Below are 16,005 nucleotides of genomic sequence, written 5' to 3' on the forward strand. Positions count from 1 at the left end.
CACATAATTATAGTCAAACATCATTACATGTAGATGTTAAACATATAGGGTTTGTTATTACATAGTGTGATATAACTCCATCTGTTTGTATAGGTCAGAGGTCAACTGAGATGGTCAATAGAGTTATCTGCTCATTAACTCACAGCATTACTCCCATACTCTATCTGATTAGAACAAACCTAACCTTGTTAAGCATGTGTTTATATTTTATAAAGGACAGCTGATATCTACATGGAAGATGTTTATATAGATCTTAAACAGATCTGGTTCCTGGTAATAGAGGGAACTAATTTAAATATCGTTCAGTAGTGTGGTTGGTGAAATCGGGATATATATGTAAATCAAACGTTCATTGTTGAGACTATTTCAAGAACCAGAGAGAGAGATCTACTATAACTTGGATAATTGTGCAGTGGAAATTTAAATTTGGTAAACCATCTAAATACTTTAATTTTACTGGATGGACAGTTGTTTGTGAAATTAGGATATATGTAAATCCAGTGATCATTTCTACTGTTTCTTGGATATCTGTGCAGTGGAAATTTTGAATTTGGTAAACTTAAGATTATATAGCGAAGTAATTTTATGTCTATGGATAGGCCTAGTTTAAAATGTTTTAGTACGGTATTGAGAAATTCTACTAGTCATTCGGTTGTTATTCGGTTGTAATTCCGATTAGGGAGTTCGGAGATTTGAACTGTTTCAGGATATATAGATTTTTATAACCAAGTGTGTTTTGTGTTTCACTGGAAATTTGAAATGTGCTGAATGCAATGAATTGATACATTCAGCTGCATTTAGGTAACTGTTCAGATTGAGGTTGAATATGTGAATTTGTTTATAAATATTAACACTATTAAATAAGGTAGAATGTTCAAATCCAATCGTTAGTTGATAATTAGGTGAATGCCTTGACTGGGTACCATGTCAACATTTTCTGCTTAGGCTAAGTATAGATAAACCGTTTGATTGGTTGGTGCCATATGAAATGCTACATGTGCTATTAATTAATTTGTGTCATCTGTTTATTTTGGGATTGATGCAGGGGTATATCAGATCAATTTTGGCGTGTTTTCTATATTTTGGCATTGAGGCAGGGGACATCAGTCTTTCTGTTGGCTTTTTTTTTCTTGTGAATTGGACCATATTTATGACCACACCTTTAAAATTATCAACTCCTGTTCAGAAGAATTTAGTCATAAAATCGCTGTATGGAAACCATTGACCTACATGGATTTCCTCTGTTCAGACCATGCCCAAAAGTTGACTTAGTTTGGAATTGAAAGTGTTAACTCTTCTGTATTAATATGTAAAATATTTAAAGTTTTAGTATTAATAGAAACAGATTTAAAATGTGGCATTTCCTTATGAATTGATCAAGAAATTGATAAAAAAATATTGTCAGATTGCAAAAAGTTGTAATTCCCTCCAGGCTGTTATGTAAACGGCTGTGCAATTTTTTGTCTTAATCTTTTCCTTGATATTGATCAATCTGTCTTGCATTCTTCCTTTAACAACAGATATACATGTACATTTTGTACTTCTCAGTGAAATAATTTAAAACTGGATTATTGTGATACAATCTGATTTACAAATAGTTTCATTGGCTAATCACTCGCGCTATCCAGAACGTAGGTTACATAACAACTCTTCCAGATCCTAGTGTAGTACAGATAAATAAAACGAAATTTGAACTATAAAAACCGAAATGAAATAGGATATGTGTTTTAATCAGATTGATTGAGATAGACCACAGATCTGGGTCCTGTTTCACGAAATTTTAACTAAAGATAAAATCCAAATTTTGGTAGATACTTCAGTTTTGATTGGCTAAGCACTACAATCAGTCTAATATTATCCAATCAAATTACTAAAATTTGGATTTTATCTTAGTTAAAATTTCGTGAAACGGGCCCCAGTTCACGTAGATCTACACAGAACATATTTTATCGAAATAAAATAAGTGGTCAAACTAATATTGTAAATATTTTATAATAACAAAATGAAGTGGGCTTTACTGTGATTATCTATCTAGGTGTTAAAAATTTTTAAGTGGTCCGATGCCTGTATCTACTGACAGATAAATGATATTATTTTAAGGGATTATTCTCTTTATCTGTGGTAGAGTCCATTCTTTATACCCACAGTAGTAAAGTCAAGTCCATTGTTTGATATAGGTTAAAGAGATGACCATTGTCCATCCATGACATACAAACAACTTAGCACACAATATCAACACCATCTTATGAATGGAAGAATATTGTATTGTATAGCCATAGGGGAAACTAGTAAGAAAACTATTATAATGTTATAGCTGATCACAATTGTTCTGGATTCTATTAAAAGGTTTATTAAATTTGGCTCGGAAACTGGATCAGAATTCAATTAACTACTTAATTGTTGAAGACACTATTGGTTTAAGAATCATTATGCCTTAAGTGTTATGCCTTCATTTAAGTGTTACAAAACGTTCTGATAATTTAAAATTGTGTGCAGGTATAAACTGACTACTATTAAAAGTATCATTATGCCTTTAGGAGATGTTTGAGCATGAGGAGGTTTCTTGATGATTTCATTTTAAACCCAGAATATCAATGTTTTAGGTTCTGTTTTATAAAGAGTATCAGTATACCCATCTTCGTTATCAGTGTTGATAGAGAACTTCATTTATAAGTGTTACAGAATGTTCCGATAATTCAGAGTTATGTACAGGTATAAATTGACTACTGTCAAAATGAGGATGTAATAATATTTCACAGCAATCCATGAAATATGATGTCAAAAATAGATTGCCAGGATAGTAATTAAGTCGTTTTTTTTTTTTTTGTTGCAAAGTTTGAAATGCACCGAATGACACAGATTGACACAATGCAGGTTGATGATTACACAAGAAATTGGAGCTCTATAGTTAATTAAGTTGTCTTTCTGCTGCATCTTTTGATTAAAGTGGGGCAAAACTTGACAGACATGGCATTGCTAGTGATCTTAATTAAAACATTAATTATTAATTTTTTTGTGCAGGAAGATTGTGCAATCCATAATGCAAACAATTCATGTTTGTTTTTTGTTTGTTTTTTTTCTTGGTAGAAATTCAATAAGTCTCGTATTTATATTTTTCAGAGGTTGGTGGTAGAAGCTGATCAGGAAAATTCAACGATAGATTTTTTATTGGATGCTAGTCTGAAATATCTCGGTAACCGTGCCAACCTCACACTCGAAGCTGATGTAGAGAACCTTCGTTACTTGTGGCAAGTTTATCGCAAGGATCTGAAAAGCTTGGATAAACAAGTCAACAGTGGATTTAACCAGTGGTCATCGGTTGAACAGGGATTTAACGTTAATCTGGCTCAAAGTCGAACAAAACAAAAACAACACTTGGATGAACTCAGAACAACTGAGTTTGTCACCCACGATATCACCTCAAAGGAAAATGCCCCGTCAAAGGATTTAGCATACACCCGTTTACAGGGAGGTTGCCCTAGTAGTCCGCGGAAACGCTTGTCGTACCAAGAACCAAAGGAGAACAGAGATGATAGGTCGGAGAAATTGTTGATGTCCCAAAACAAAGATGGTGGAAATGGTGACGAGATTAGAGCATTTAATCTAGAAAAAAACAAGGCCGGATCAGTCAAAGAAAACGAAACCCCTAGTCACCATAGCAACATGGAGCCTTTAAAGGAATTACCCGTACAACCAAATGTAAATATTGAGTCGGGGAGCAAAGTTCAAGAAATAACAGTTAAAGTCGGACAAGAAATTCTCGATTTAGATTTTCCAACAGGACCTAAGAGACGAAGAATGAATGATGACAACTCTGGTAACCTTAGCAACAGGTAAGCTCTTGTATTCTAGAAAGAATAAATGTGAAATAAAGGATAGCCTATTCTAAAATCAGTAATTGCTGTCCTTTCAAATCAAAACCCAACACATTCCAATATTTCGATAAACTTGCTTTTTTGAAGAGATGCTCCATGGGTTTTTATATACTCTAGCAAAAGATAGACAAAGCTGCTTTTTTTTTGACAATATCTTATTTTCGTGGCTTCATCCCTGCTAAAATGATGTCCCTGCTGGGTTTAGTCGGATTAAAATGACTTGCTTTTGTTGACTGTATCTTATAAAATGTCTGCAGAGAATGTCCGTCTTCATTTACCCAGTTGGAGCAGAATAGCAGGACGTTAAACTCAATTACATTTTATGACGAGGCTGTCTTCATTAGCCCAGTCAGACTTTTGTGATGACAATTACTTGATCAACATTTAAAAAAATTCTAGTTGCCCAATCTCAATGTATTAATGATGTTAACAATTATACCATAAGGTTTCTTATTCATGAAATCATGAGCATGGGGTTTGGGTGGTCAAGATGCATGACACCATGACACTATTTATGGAATAACAATTACTGGTTTATTAACATGCAAAGTTTCTATGATGATACTCTCGTCTTTATCAAGCAAATGATATATCATCGTAGAAACGTTACACGTTAATAAACCAGAAATTGTTATTCCATAAATAGTGTTAGTGTGTTACTGTTCAATTACTAAATGTCTCTTAAAGAAGTGTACACATGAAATGTTAAGGCCAGTCATTGACATTGAGTCAAGCCTTTTGGTTTTGATTCCACTCATGTCATCTCTGCAATCTCATGGTTATCTCCAGGTTCATCGGTTGCCTCCCACTGCGAAAGACCCCTACGTGAAAACGAATTATTGAAATAAAATTAAACCATATGTTAGTCCCAAAATGACATAGTTTAGGTTGAGTGGATACTAAACCCCATTTCTCCCTCTCTTGCCTACTTTTCATGAGTGAATGGTTAATTTACTAATACATATTTTAGCTGCATCGTAAAATATTTTAGATTATTTTAGAATAAGGCACCTGATCTTTTAATATTAGAATGCATTTTAATATTGTTCATAAATCAGTGAAACATGTTTCTTTTTGTGTTTGGAAATTAAACTGTTATTTTTACATTATAACAAGGAATAGGGTCGCCAGTCCAACCTCGTGGGTTTTCTCCGAGTCCTCTGGTTTTCTCCCACTACTAAAGACCCCTACGCGCAAGCAAATTATTGAAATAAAGCTGAACCATATGTTAGTCCCGAAATGACCTAGTTTGTGTTGATTGGACGTTAGACCCCATTTCTCTCTCTTTTTACATTATTATTATTTATTTCAATATTTAGATGTATTCTTTGTTATAGATCAAGTGTAGTAAGCAGTCGGTCAGGATCCCCAAGTTTTCTCGAATTATTGGAAGACACAAAAAGTCGCAGCAGCACTCCTACAGGAACAGCCTCTCCATGTCCTCAAACTCTGTCAGAATTCAAGAAACGCTACAAGAAAGATGCTCTCTGGAAGTCAATCAAATCTAATTACCAGTATTTGATGGATAAAGAAATTATAGAAGCATGCAAGGTACGTGACATTTAAACATGAGAAGCTTAGTCGAAATGTTGCTCAGTAATTAGGTGGGTTTGATGGCTGAATGGTTAGTGTGTTAGCACTGCATCATAAGGTCTGTCATTGAGTCAACTGGCATGGTTTCGATTCCCTGGTTGTATGTAAAAAGGAGTAGAGTTGCCTGTCCAACCTCGAGGGTTTTCTCCGGGTCCTCCAGTTTCCTCCCACTGCTAAAGACCCACCTTATGCACAAGCGAATTATTGAAATAAAATTGAACCAAACCATATGTTGGTTCCAAATTGACCTAGTTTGTGTTGAATAGAGGTTAAACCCCATTTCTCTCTCTCTCTCCCTCGCTCTCTCTCTCTCGTTTACTGTACACTTGGTTGCTGTCCTGGCAAAATTTCCCTCATAGCACACTGCAAAAAAGGAGAACGTTGATCCCCATTTCATTTGTAAAATTTATCTTGTGATTGGAGTAATCTATTTTATTTTTATTTTCAGCTGACAGAGAACGATCTGATGATGAATGAACAAGATTTTTCTGGGCATCCCAAAGTTTCGTTTGCTGAATTTCTTCAGCAGTATCGGGAGCTCACTGATTGGCTATCTCAAGTTGAGACAGCCATGACTAAAAATGTTTCGAGTTTTTCAGAGAAATATCTAAATCAGGTAAGCGAAAAATAGTTTTAAAGGGTAATTGATATTAATCATATTTTGAAAATAAAATAAAAAGGGTATGGCATTTAAGCAATTTATGATATGAAATTATTTGATGGTTGAAGAAAGCAGATGGTTGGTCATTACTCTTGGTTGCCCAGACGCATCAGTTTCAATCAAGTATGGCAGTTCGTCTGATTAGTGAGCTTCTGTTTTCATAAGGGTGGAGTTGAGTGGTGTGTGATTTTTCATAACAAGAAGCACAGGTGCCTGTAACATAGAAAATATTTCAAAAGTAACATTAAGCTATGACCAAGTATATGTCTAAAGTCTGTTACGTCCATGTACGTAAGCGAGATTATGAAATAACTGGTCTGATTCCAATTTCTAACTGGGGGGAGGGGGGCAAATAACTTGTCTGAAACTGATTCTGTTTCAGTAGATATAATAATACCAAGGTGAGAATCGGGTTAGAATTAATTAATTGGGATCAAAGTTCACTACTCTAGATTCCATCAACCAGTGGCAATACTCACTAAATTTCGCTAGGTAGACAATCGAGTCGACGATGAGTTTTTAAAATTATCCACATGATTGTCACATGGACAATTTTAAACGTAGTAGTACATGTAAGGTTTTGGCTAGGTTATTGAAATAAAGAAATAAAGAATTACCATATGTTAATCCCGTAATGACCTAAATGATGTTGATTAGATATTAAACTATTTCTCACATATCACCTTCTCTCTTTTCCTCTCTTAAAAATCTGTATTCAGTTAATATCAATAGTCACAAAACTGTGCCATAAACCCTTTTTCAAGACAATTGACTAGAATTTATTTACTTTTATCATTCTATTTTCTCGTAGTCATATCATGAGGAGATGTTGGAAAGATGTCCACGAAGGAAGCTGTTTAACGATTACGCTAAACAACTTCAAGTTCGATATCCGGACATGAAAGAGGAGATTAATGCCCGTCTGCAATTCCTTAACAACCAGTGGGAAGAATTGGAAAATTTCATAGCAACAAGAAATGGCCAGCCTGATAAAAAGACCATGATTAGAGGTTAGTTCTGTTTCTAAAATGTATTTTGGTTTGATTTCTGTCCTGAAAAAATTTAAGACTTGGTAAACCGTAATTGAAACAGCCTTTATTTAGCAAAAATTGCATTTATTTTGTATTCCCACCCAACCTAATAAAAGCTCTTGTGACAGAGTTAATTCATTTTCTTGTATTTGAAACCCTTTGCATGTTTTCACCATCATTTGAATGTGTTCTTCCCCATGATTTCAGAATTAACAAAGTGTAAGTATTGACCAAGAATTCCACAAAATCCTGTCCTCCTATTCAAGGGAGATAACTCCATTCTGTGATAAAACTTAGATGGAGGTAGACCACCAATTGTTTTGATAACTATGAACATAGTCCTGTTATTTATAACCCTTCTTCTTGTTTCTTCAATTTATCCCCTCTGCTTTGTGATTTTTGTTCACCTTTTGTGTCTAGAATAAATCTGACATTTAAAATTTCCATGGTCAGTCTCATACAAGCTTTGGAGAAAAACATTGTGAGATGTTGTACTGTTGGTTGAGACATAGAGAGCAATTCCGCTCGTCAAAATTCTGGGGAAACATTTTAGTCTGGCAAAAAGACATGAATATTATTATCATTAAAATGAATAGGAAAAAATATTTGGTGGTCTGCCTCCTGATATTTAAATTATTTTGAATAGTAACTTCTTGTTTTGCGTGATAAAGATGTATTCCTTGACATTCCTGACTCATATTAACATAACAGTATTCAATGACTCTTGGTTTTAGATGTTTATGTGTACTTCTGTGTTTGGAAGATCTCTTTAAAAATCTGCCTTAAAAAGACTATATGAGTGTATTCTAGTCAGAATAATCTGCAATTAGTGGTTATTATAGGTTATAAATGAATAAAGATAATATTTGCTACTTTCATTTTACTCTTAAACCTGAAAATTTTTTATTATTGCCCCCCAAAAAGGGTGTTTTTGGGGACTGACTCCTGCCTAGCTTTATTTGTTGGTATACATGTACAGAGACACTCTAAAGTGCAGAATCAAGTTCCAAAAGGAATTCATCTTTAATTATTATAGAGATAATATTTGCTACTTTTCATTTCACACTTAAACCTAAATATCTGATCAGTGCCCAACTAGGGTCTTTTTGCAAAATATTTTGGACATTTTTTGTGGGCTGACTCCTGCATAGCTTGATTTGTCAATATACATGTACAGAGACTATCATAAGTTCAGAATCGAGTAATGATATCAAGATGTTTGAAATTAGAAAGGGGGGTTGGGTGGCTGAATGGTTAGCATGTGCGCGCTGTACCATAAAGTCTGTCATTGAGTCAACTGGCGTGGTTTCGAATCCCCGGTTGTACGTGGCAAGGAGTAGGGTCGCCTGTCCAACCTCGTGGGTTTTCTCCGGGTCCTCCAGTTTCCTCCCACTGCTAAAGACCCCTACGCTCAAGCGAATTATTGAAATAAAATTAAACCATGTGTTAGTCCCGAAATGACCTAGTTTATGTCAAGTGGACGTTAAACCCCATTTCTCTTTCTTTCTCTCTTGAAATTAGAAGAACTTAACCAGAGTTTAGGGGGTGGCAATCATTGACCTCATTATTCCAAAACGAATTCATCTTTAATTATCAGATTCGTGTATAATTTACAACAATAACTAACTTTCATTTCTATCTTTTCTCTCCATTTTAACTTTATTTTTAAAGTTCTAATCTTTGATAAGATAATCATATAATAGCCTGACACAGTGATTCTCAACCAGTGCACTATTAAGTTCACCAGAGTGTAGTAGAGTGGCAATCATTGACCTAATTATTCCCAAAGGAATTCATCTTTAATTATCAGATTCGTGTATAATAAACACTAGCTAACTTTCATTTCTATCTTTTCTCTCCATTTTAACTTTATGTTTAATTTCTAATCTTTGATAATCATATAATACCCCAACAACAGCTAGTTGGTATTTTCTGGGGTTTTCTCAAAATTAATAAATGTCTTGTTGTCTGTTTTAATACTGGAATTGGTGTTTCTCATCATCACTGACTGACTTCATCTATAATCATTTGTTATAGACTAATACTAATTATACAAACATTGTATTTTCACTATCATTTTATACAAAATAAGTTTTAATTTTCATTCATTTTGTAACATCCATACCAAGTATCATTTTATACAATAAAGTTTTAATAAGCTTCTTTGCATTATTCATATTATTGTAACATCAGTACATCCATAATTATTCCATTCATAATTCATTCATACCCAGTATCATTTTATACAGTAAAGTTTTAAACCAGCTTCATTCATGTAATTGTAACATCCATACATCAATTATTATTCCATTCATAATTTTTTGTCCTCATTAATTCATCCTTCTTCCACCATTGTCATTCATTTTCTTTATGAAATCAATTTCTTTCAATTTGTTTTACTTTTTTTTTTTATTTAGCTTAAAGATGCATTATGTAAGATTTAGATAAAGAGATTTCCGTTCTTGCTATAATAGTTCAAAAATAGATAATGGAAAATGAGTATATTGAAAATATCATTCATATTTCTTTATTCTGAGTGAAGTTATGACTGTTTGAAGATAGAGCATAGATCATTTGTTTTTGTAGCAACAGTACTTGACAACTGAGACTAAGTCTCGATTATCTATTTTATCTCATCCATATAATGAGCTAGAGGGTTGATTATAGGCTTATCATGTTAATAAATGTCTAAATAACAATTTATATAACATTTGAAGCCAAAAATAAAAACCCCTACAATAGACAGATTTAGCTCTTACATAATGCATCTTTAATTTATGCTTAATTGTTAAACATCATTATTTTGTACTGATTTTCACCTATAACCTATTCTATTTGTGCAGATTTGGAAAGTGATCTGAATAGTTTGAGACAGTCATTGAATACGATAGAACAGCGCCTGCTACCATTAACTGTGAAACCTGATTGGACGGCAGAAACCATAGAGACTAAACTTAAAGAACATCAGGTTAGTTATATATAATCTTTTAGAGGCATTCAGTAACTGGATAGAGCAATAAACTATTAACACATACTTATGGAAGAACAGTTACTGATTTATTTATGCAATGTTTCGAAGAGTATTCTCTCAACATTTTCAAGCAAAATGTTGAAAGAATACTCTTTGAAACGTGGCCTAAATAAATCAGTAATTGTTCTTCCATAAGTATGTGTTATAGTTCATTGTTATATATGGAATATACACTCACAGAATATACAAAAAAAATCATGTATACCATACACATACCCGAACATGAAATATAGAATACCGTAATATACACACACATATAGAATATGTATTACACTCATAGAATATACATATATATGATATATACATATATGCCCTAATATACAATATACACTCATAGAATATACACAAACATAGAATATACATGTATGTGATATACATATATCATATTCAATATACACTTTTAGAATATACACAAACATAGAATATACTTATATATTCCCAAATATACAATATAAACTCATAGAATATACACAAACATGATATTCATTTATAGAATGTATATTTATTTTATACAGTGATGTAGAATAATACAAACTTTGTATTTTAACACTTATTAACAGTATTCACCCAATCTCCCAAATATAGAGAATGCTCACAAGACACTTAAAATACACACAAACATCCTGGGGTTTAATTCATGAAACTTTAAACTGAAGTATTTTAGCAAGGCAGCAGTTTCAGTTAACATCTTAGTACAAGTGTCAGCTGGTGTTCAATGAACGGACTGAATTATTGAAGTATTTTAGTGTAAGTTTTAGTGAAAAAGGCTACTGATACAAACCATGACTTGTGCTCAGATGTTATACCAATGTATTTACTTTCCTGATGTGCGTGAATTGACTTATAACTGAACACTTCTAATATGTAGTTATTTCCCTTGACATTGTAACTGTGTAACCTTTTTTTCCTTTTTTTTTTGTTGTAAAGAAGAATTTATTATTGCTCATCTGTAAAAAAAAATTTAAATTGTAATTCAATCATTTAGGGAGGGGGTGTAGTATATTTTGACCGTAAATTTTCACCGATTGCCACAGCAGTAGAGTAATTTGTCAAAAACTGTGCACAAACATCTGAATATTCTGGGGCTATTAAAGGGAAGTAACTGTGTTGAAACTTTTCATCAAATATTGAAATAGTATTGATCTAGAGTCTTCTTCTTCTTTGTCAGTTCTTTGTTCAACGACAACACACCACCTAGTTTACAGAGTTTTTACGATAATAGATTACTTCTATCCTCGTTTGTTATTCCACTAATGTTTCTTTCCTCCAGAGACACAAGATTGTGTGTGACTTGCGTTTCTTATGAGCTAATTAATCAAAACCCATTTCCATCTCTGCATTTGTCGTCTGCATTTATCATTTCCGTATAAGTTTACGATAGGTAGATGAACTATTTACTAATGAGGTTTAGAATAAAGTGAATCTAATTGGATAAATTTAGGACGTTGAAAGATTTAAGGGGACTATGGCAATTGAGCCAATGATCATTGGTGCAGGACGAAAGGCCTGACAAGAACAGCTGTCTAGTCGTTCGGATGGAGCAAAAAACCGAGGTCCCATGTATACATTGGTGTGGACATAAAAGATCCCTTGGCAGTTACAATTCGATATAAGAGTAGGCCATAGTGCTTCGAGCCAATCCTTGGCCTCTTGTCAGTGGTGCTGGACGAAGGGACTGACAAGGACAGCTGTCTAGTCGTTCAGATAAAACAAAAAACCGATATCCCATGTATACATTGATGTGGACGTAAAAGATCACTAGTAGGCCGTAGTGCCTCTGCCCGGGCAAAATTCCTTCATAGCACACTGTACATGCTGTATGCCCGTCTTCATTAGCCCAGTAGGAGCAGAACAGTAGGACGTTAAACCCCGTTTCATTTTTTCATTGGCCTCTTAGCTAGAATCTCCAGCGCAGCACTGGCATAGAAAGTGTCTAATCACTTGAACTTGTGCACTCTAGCTTGCACCTTGAAAAACCCCCCAAAAAACCTTGACGGTTGGAAATCAAAAAAAAGAGTCAAATGGAATTGTGAATTACATTATGTTAGTCTCAAAATGACTAAACCATTGTGTAGCTAAGACAAAAAACACATTTTATTCTGTTAAAAATAGTGGTAGAAGGCGACAACAACCCTCGTACAGTGGTCCAAACTAGCTGGAGGCTAGTAACAGGAGGACATCTAAACTGGGATCTCAGTGATGCGCAAGGGGTTCACTGAGGCGACGAAATAAGTAGATAGGTAGCCCCTAATACCAGTGAAGATAGACGAACTCCTAGTAGGTTGATAAGCTAAATTTATTTGCAGGAGTTTGTCTATCTTCACTGGTTTAAGGGGCTACCTATCTACTTATTTTATTCAGTTAATAATAATGATAATAATATGTCCATTTATATAATGCCAAATCCACAAACGTGCTTATAGGGTGTTGAAAGATTTATTATCACTTTTGAGAAGAAAATAAAAAGGGAGAGAGAAGGAGAAATGGGATTTAACCACCCCACACAAATTAAATCATTTCGGGACTAACATGGTTAAATTTTATATCAATAATTCGCTTGTGTGTAGGGGTCTTTAGCAGTGGGAGGAAACTGGAGGACCCGGAGAAAACCTACGAGTTTGGACAGACAACCCTACTCCTTGTCATGTACAACCGGGGAATCGAAACCACACCAGTTGACTCAATGACAGACTTTATGATACAGCGCGCACACGCTAACCATTCGGCCATCCAACCCACTGGAAATTAAAAAGAAATGTATATACAATGCAAATTATTTGATGTATTGACTTCAGAAATAAAAAACAAGAAGTGCTAACAGCCTGGTACTTCTTTAAGCAGTAACGTTGGAATCATCATTTAATACAAATTGATTGTTGACAGACTGATTGTTTAATTTGTATATTGATTTAAAATTTCTAACAGTTTTACCTTCAGTTCTTGCATTATTTTTAAAAAAAACAACACACATTGATCATCTCTCTCAGTAGCGATTTTTACTGTACAATTGGTTGCCAAACAATTTTGGAATTAGAATTTTAAAGATACATTATGTAAGATTTAGATAAAGAGCTAGCCATTCTTGCTATAATAGTTCGAAAATAGATAAGGTAAAATTAATAATTTGAAAATTTCATTCAATTTACTCTATTGCGAGCGAAGATATTAGCCTTTGAAGGTTTGACAAGACGTGTGCAATAATTTCAACCACAGTACTGGTTGCTCGAAGCTAAGTCTCGCTCCTCCATTTTTAGCTTAAATCAAAATATGGCTGAACTGTTCTAATCTGTTTAATATCGAAGAAATCCGATGCCACGAGAATTGGTTATGGCCTGGATAAGTTAATTAATGTCTAATTAATAGTCTATATAACATTTGAGGCCTAACGAAAGACCTGCAATAGGCAGATTTAGCTCTCGCATAATGTATGTTTAAAATGTTAAATTTAATAAATGAAGAGCTTTGTGATATTGCGAAGAGCTTTGTGATATTGAGTTCAATGCGAAGAGCTTTGTGATATCGAGTTCAATGCGAAGAGCTTTGTGATATTGAGTTCAATGTGAAGAACTTTGTGATATTGATTTCAATGCGAAGAGCTTTGTGATGTTGAGTTCAATGCAAAGAGGGAGCCACGGTGGCTAGGTGGTTAAGATGCTGGCTCGGTAGCCTGGAGGTCGGGTGTTCGATCCCTGCATTGGCCGAGAAAGTTCATCTGGATTTGCCGACCGAGTTTCCCCTTGTCAGTGGTGCAGAACGGAGGGCCTGACAAGGACAGCTATCTAGTCCTTCGGATGATACAAAAACCGAGGTCCAGTGTGTACATTGGAATGCACATAAAAGATCCCTTGGCAGTTGGAATTCGATATAAGAGTAGGCAATTGTGCCACTGCCCGGGCAAAATTTCCCTCATAGCACACTGTATAGCGTATACCCGGAGCAGAACAGTAGGACGTTAAACCCCCATTTCATTTCATTTCAATGCAAAGTCTGCATGTTTTTATCAATCAATAACGATACTGCTGTTTTAAGATGTAAACTTAGTGCAAATTGATAGTTATATTTTTAAAAACATGCCCCACCCACTTAATGCGGGTGAAAGTCAAATGTTATTATTGGATATGTTACGAGAAAGATGAGAACAAAAATAACAGCTGGATCGAAACAAAGAGAGAGTCAAGAATAACGGTTGTTATACGCGAACCAGTGCATGAACTGATGTAGCATCCGTTTTAAAAATCTCATCAATACGAGAAAGAAAATAAATTAACATTAATAAAACTCGTAAAAGCATTGACGTACATCTTGTGAGCATGTAAGTCAATAATACAATATGAAAGGTTTTTTATCGCTAATTACGCGATGTTTCAAAGAGGAACGAAACAAAGCTTTTTAACTCTGCGTTTAATGAAGCTTATTATTTTAGTGATGTCACACAGTGTGAAGATATTGATTGGCTCGTCAATATATAATACATTCTATTCTCTCCCTTGTTTTCGACTGCTATTCTTGAACTCACGTAAATTCCCAGTAAATAGTACACACACGTGTGTTAAGGTACGAAAATGGATATTGGAAAAGACTAAAATTTATTGATCTTCAGCTGACCATAATGACTTTTATTGTATTGTTTTGTGTTTCTGCTTTTGTACTCACTCGTGCAGGTTCTCTTTTATTTCTGCAACACATGCCTAATGTGTGGTCCACGTGCGCCATGGTACCATATTAAAAAGATTGAAATATTAGAAAATAATAAAATTGATTGATCAAGTACTGATTATGATTTATATGTCTGTGTTCTGATATTGAGTGCGTATGTCAGTAATACAGAGTTTTCAAATCAAAATTAAGCATATTTATTTTTGTTGTAGATATTTTTAAATGTTTTACACATAAAAACTATAAATTTAAGTGTATTTTAAACATACATTATGCAAGAGTTAAATCTGCCTTTTGCATGTCTTTCGTTATGCTGAAATGTTATCTAAATTATTAATTAGACATTTATTAACTTATCCAGACCATAATCAACTCTCAATGGCATCAGATTTCTCCAATATTAAATCTGCCTGTTGCACGTCTTTCTTAAGTCTGAAATGTTATCTAAATTGATGCTTAAATCCAAAAATGGATAATCAAGACTATGTTTTTATTATACCGACTTTAGTAATTTAGTAATTCAAAAGCTAATATCTCGGTTCAGAGTTGAGCAATTTGACTGAAATTTTCAGCATATTCTATTTACAATATCTATGTTTTATTTATTATAGCGAGAATGGTCAACTTTTTATCTAATCTTCCATAATGTATCTTTAAATTGGTAGAAACTGTTCTAAACATACTTCATGAATTCAGAAAGAATGGTAGCATCATCTTTTGTATGTCTAGTATGATAGAAAATAAATGATCCAGTTAATTGTGAAATTGCTTTTGTTGCAATTTTATACGAGTTTTATTCTTCTATTGTTTGGTAAAACTACTTAATCCTAGTGATAAACTAATTAAATTGCCCTCTGTCCGTGCAAATTAATTTCCGATTAGTCCACTAAGCAATATTGTATTAATGATTTATTAAAAGGAACCTAAAGGTCGTTTGAAAGTACTTAGCAAGTCTTCCGCTACTTAAGATATTGAAGATAAATAAAAAACCAATATAATTGTTTTAATTTGGGGTCGGTGTAGTGAGTTTGTAGTACTAATTTATCGATATAGTATATGGTACAAGCAGTACTATATTGATTCAAAACATCGCATGTTCAGTTTCGACTCCAGATTGAACCATATGTTACAATAAGCTTATCGATTTTCGATTGAAGC

The 16,005-nt window shown here is 33.9% G+C and overlaps 1 protein-coding gene across 1 annotated transcript in view; it reads left to right on the top strand.

The window, feature by feature from the left end:
* Positions 1 to 16,005, top strand: part of LOC126821926 (uncharacterized) — a 143,978-nt gene that overhangs the window by 49,833 nt on the left and 78,140 nt on the right. Inside the window, exons 2-6 of the mRNA XM_050550557.2 lie at positions 3,121 to 3,833; positions 5,213 to 5,426; positions 5,917 to 6,084; positions 6,941 to 7,139; positions 10,004 to 10,128. Of these exons, the coding sequence (XP_050406514.2) occupies positions 3,553 to 3,833; positions 5,213 to 5,426; positions 5,917 to 6,084; positions 6,941 to 7,139; positions 10,004 to 10,128 (987 nt within the window). The 5' untranslated portion in view covers positions 3,121 to 3,552. The remainder of the gene's footprint in view (positions 1 to 3,120; positions 3,834 to 5,212; positions 5,427 to 5,916; positions 6,085 to 6,940; positions 7,140 to 10,003; positions 10,129 to 16,005) is intronic.

The sequence above is a fragment of the Patella vulgata genome, chromosome 5 (genome assembly GCF_932274485.2).
Source record: "Patella vulgata chromosome 5, xgPatVulg1.2, whole genome shotgun sequence".
NCBI classification, from domain to species: Eukaryota; Metazoa; Mollusca; class Gastropoda; family Patellidae; genus Patella; species Patella vulgata.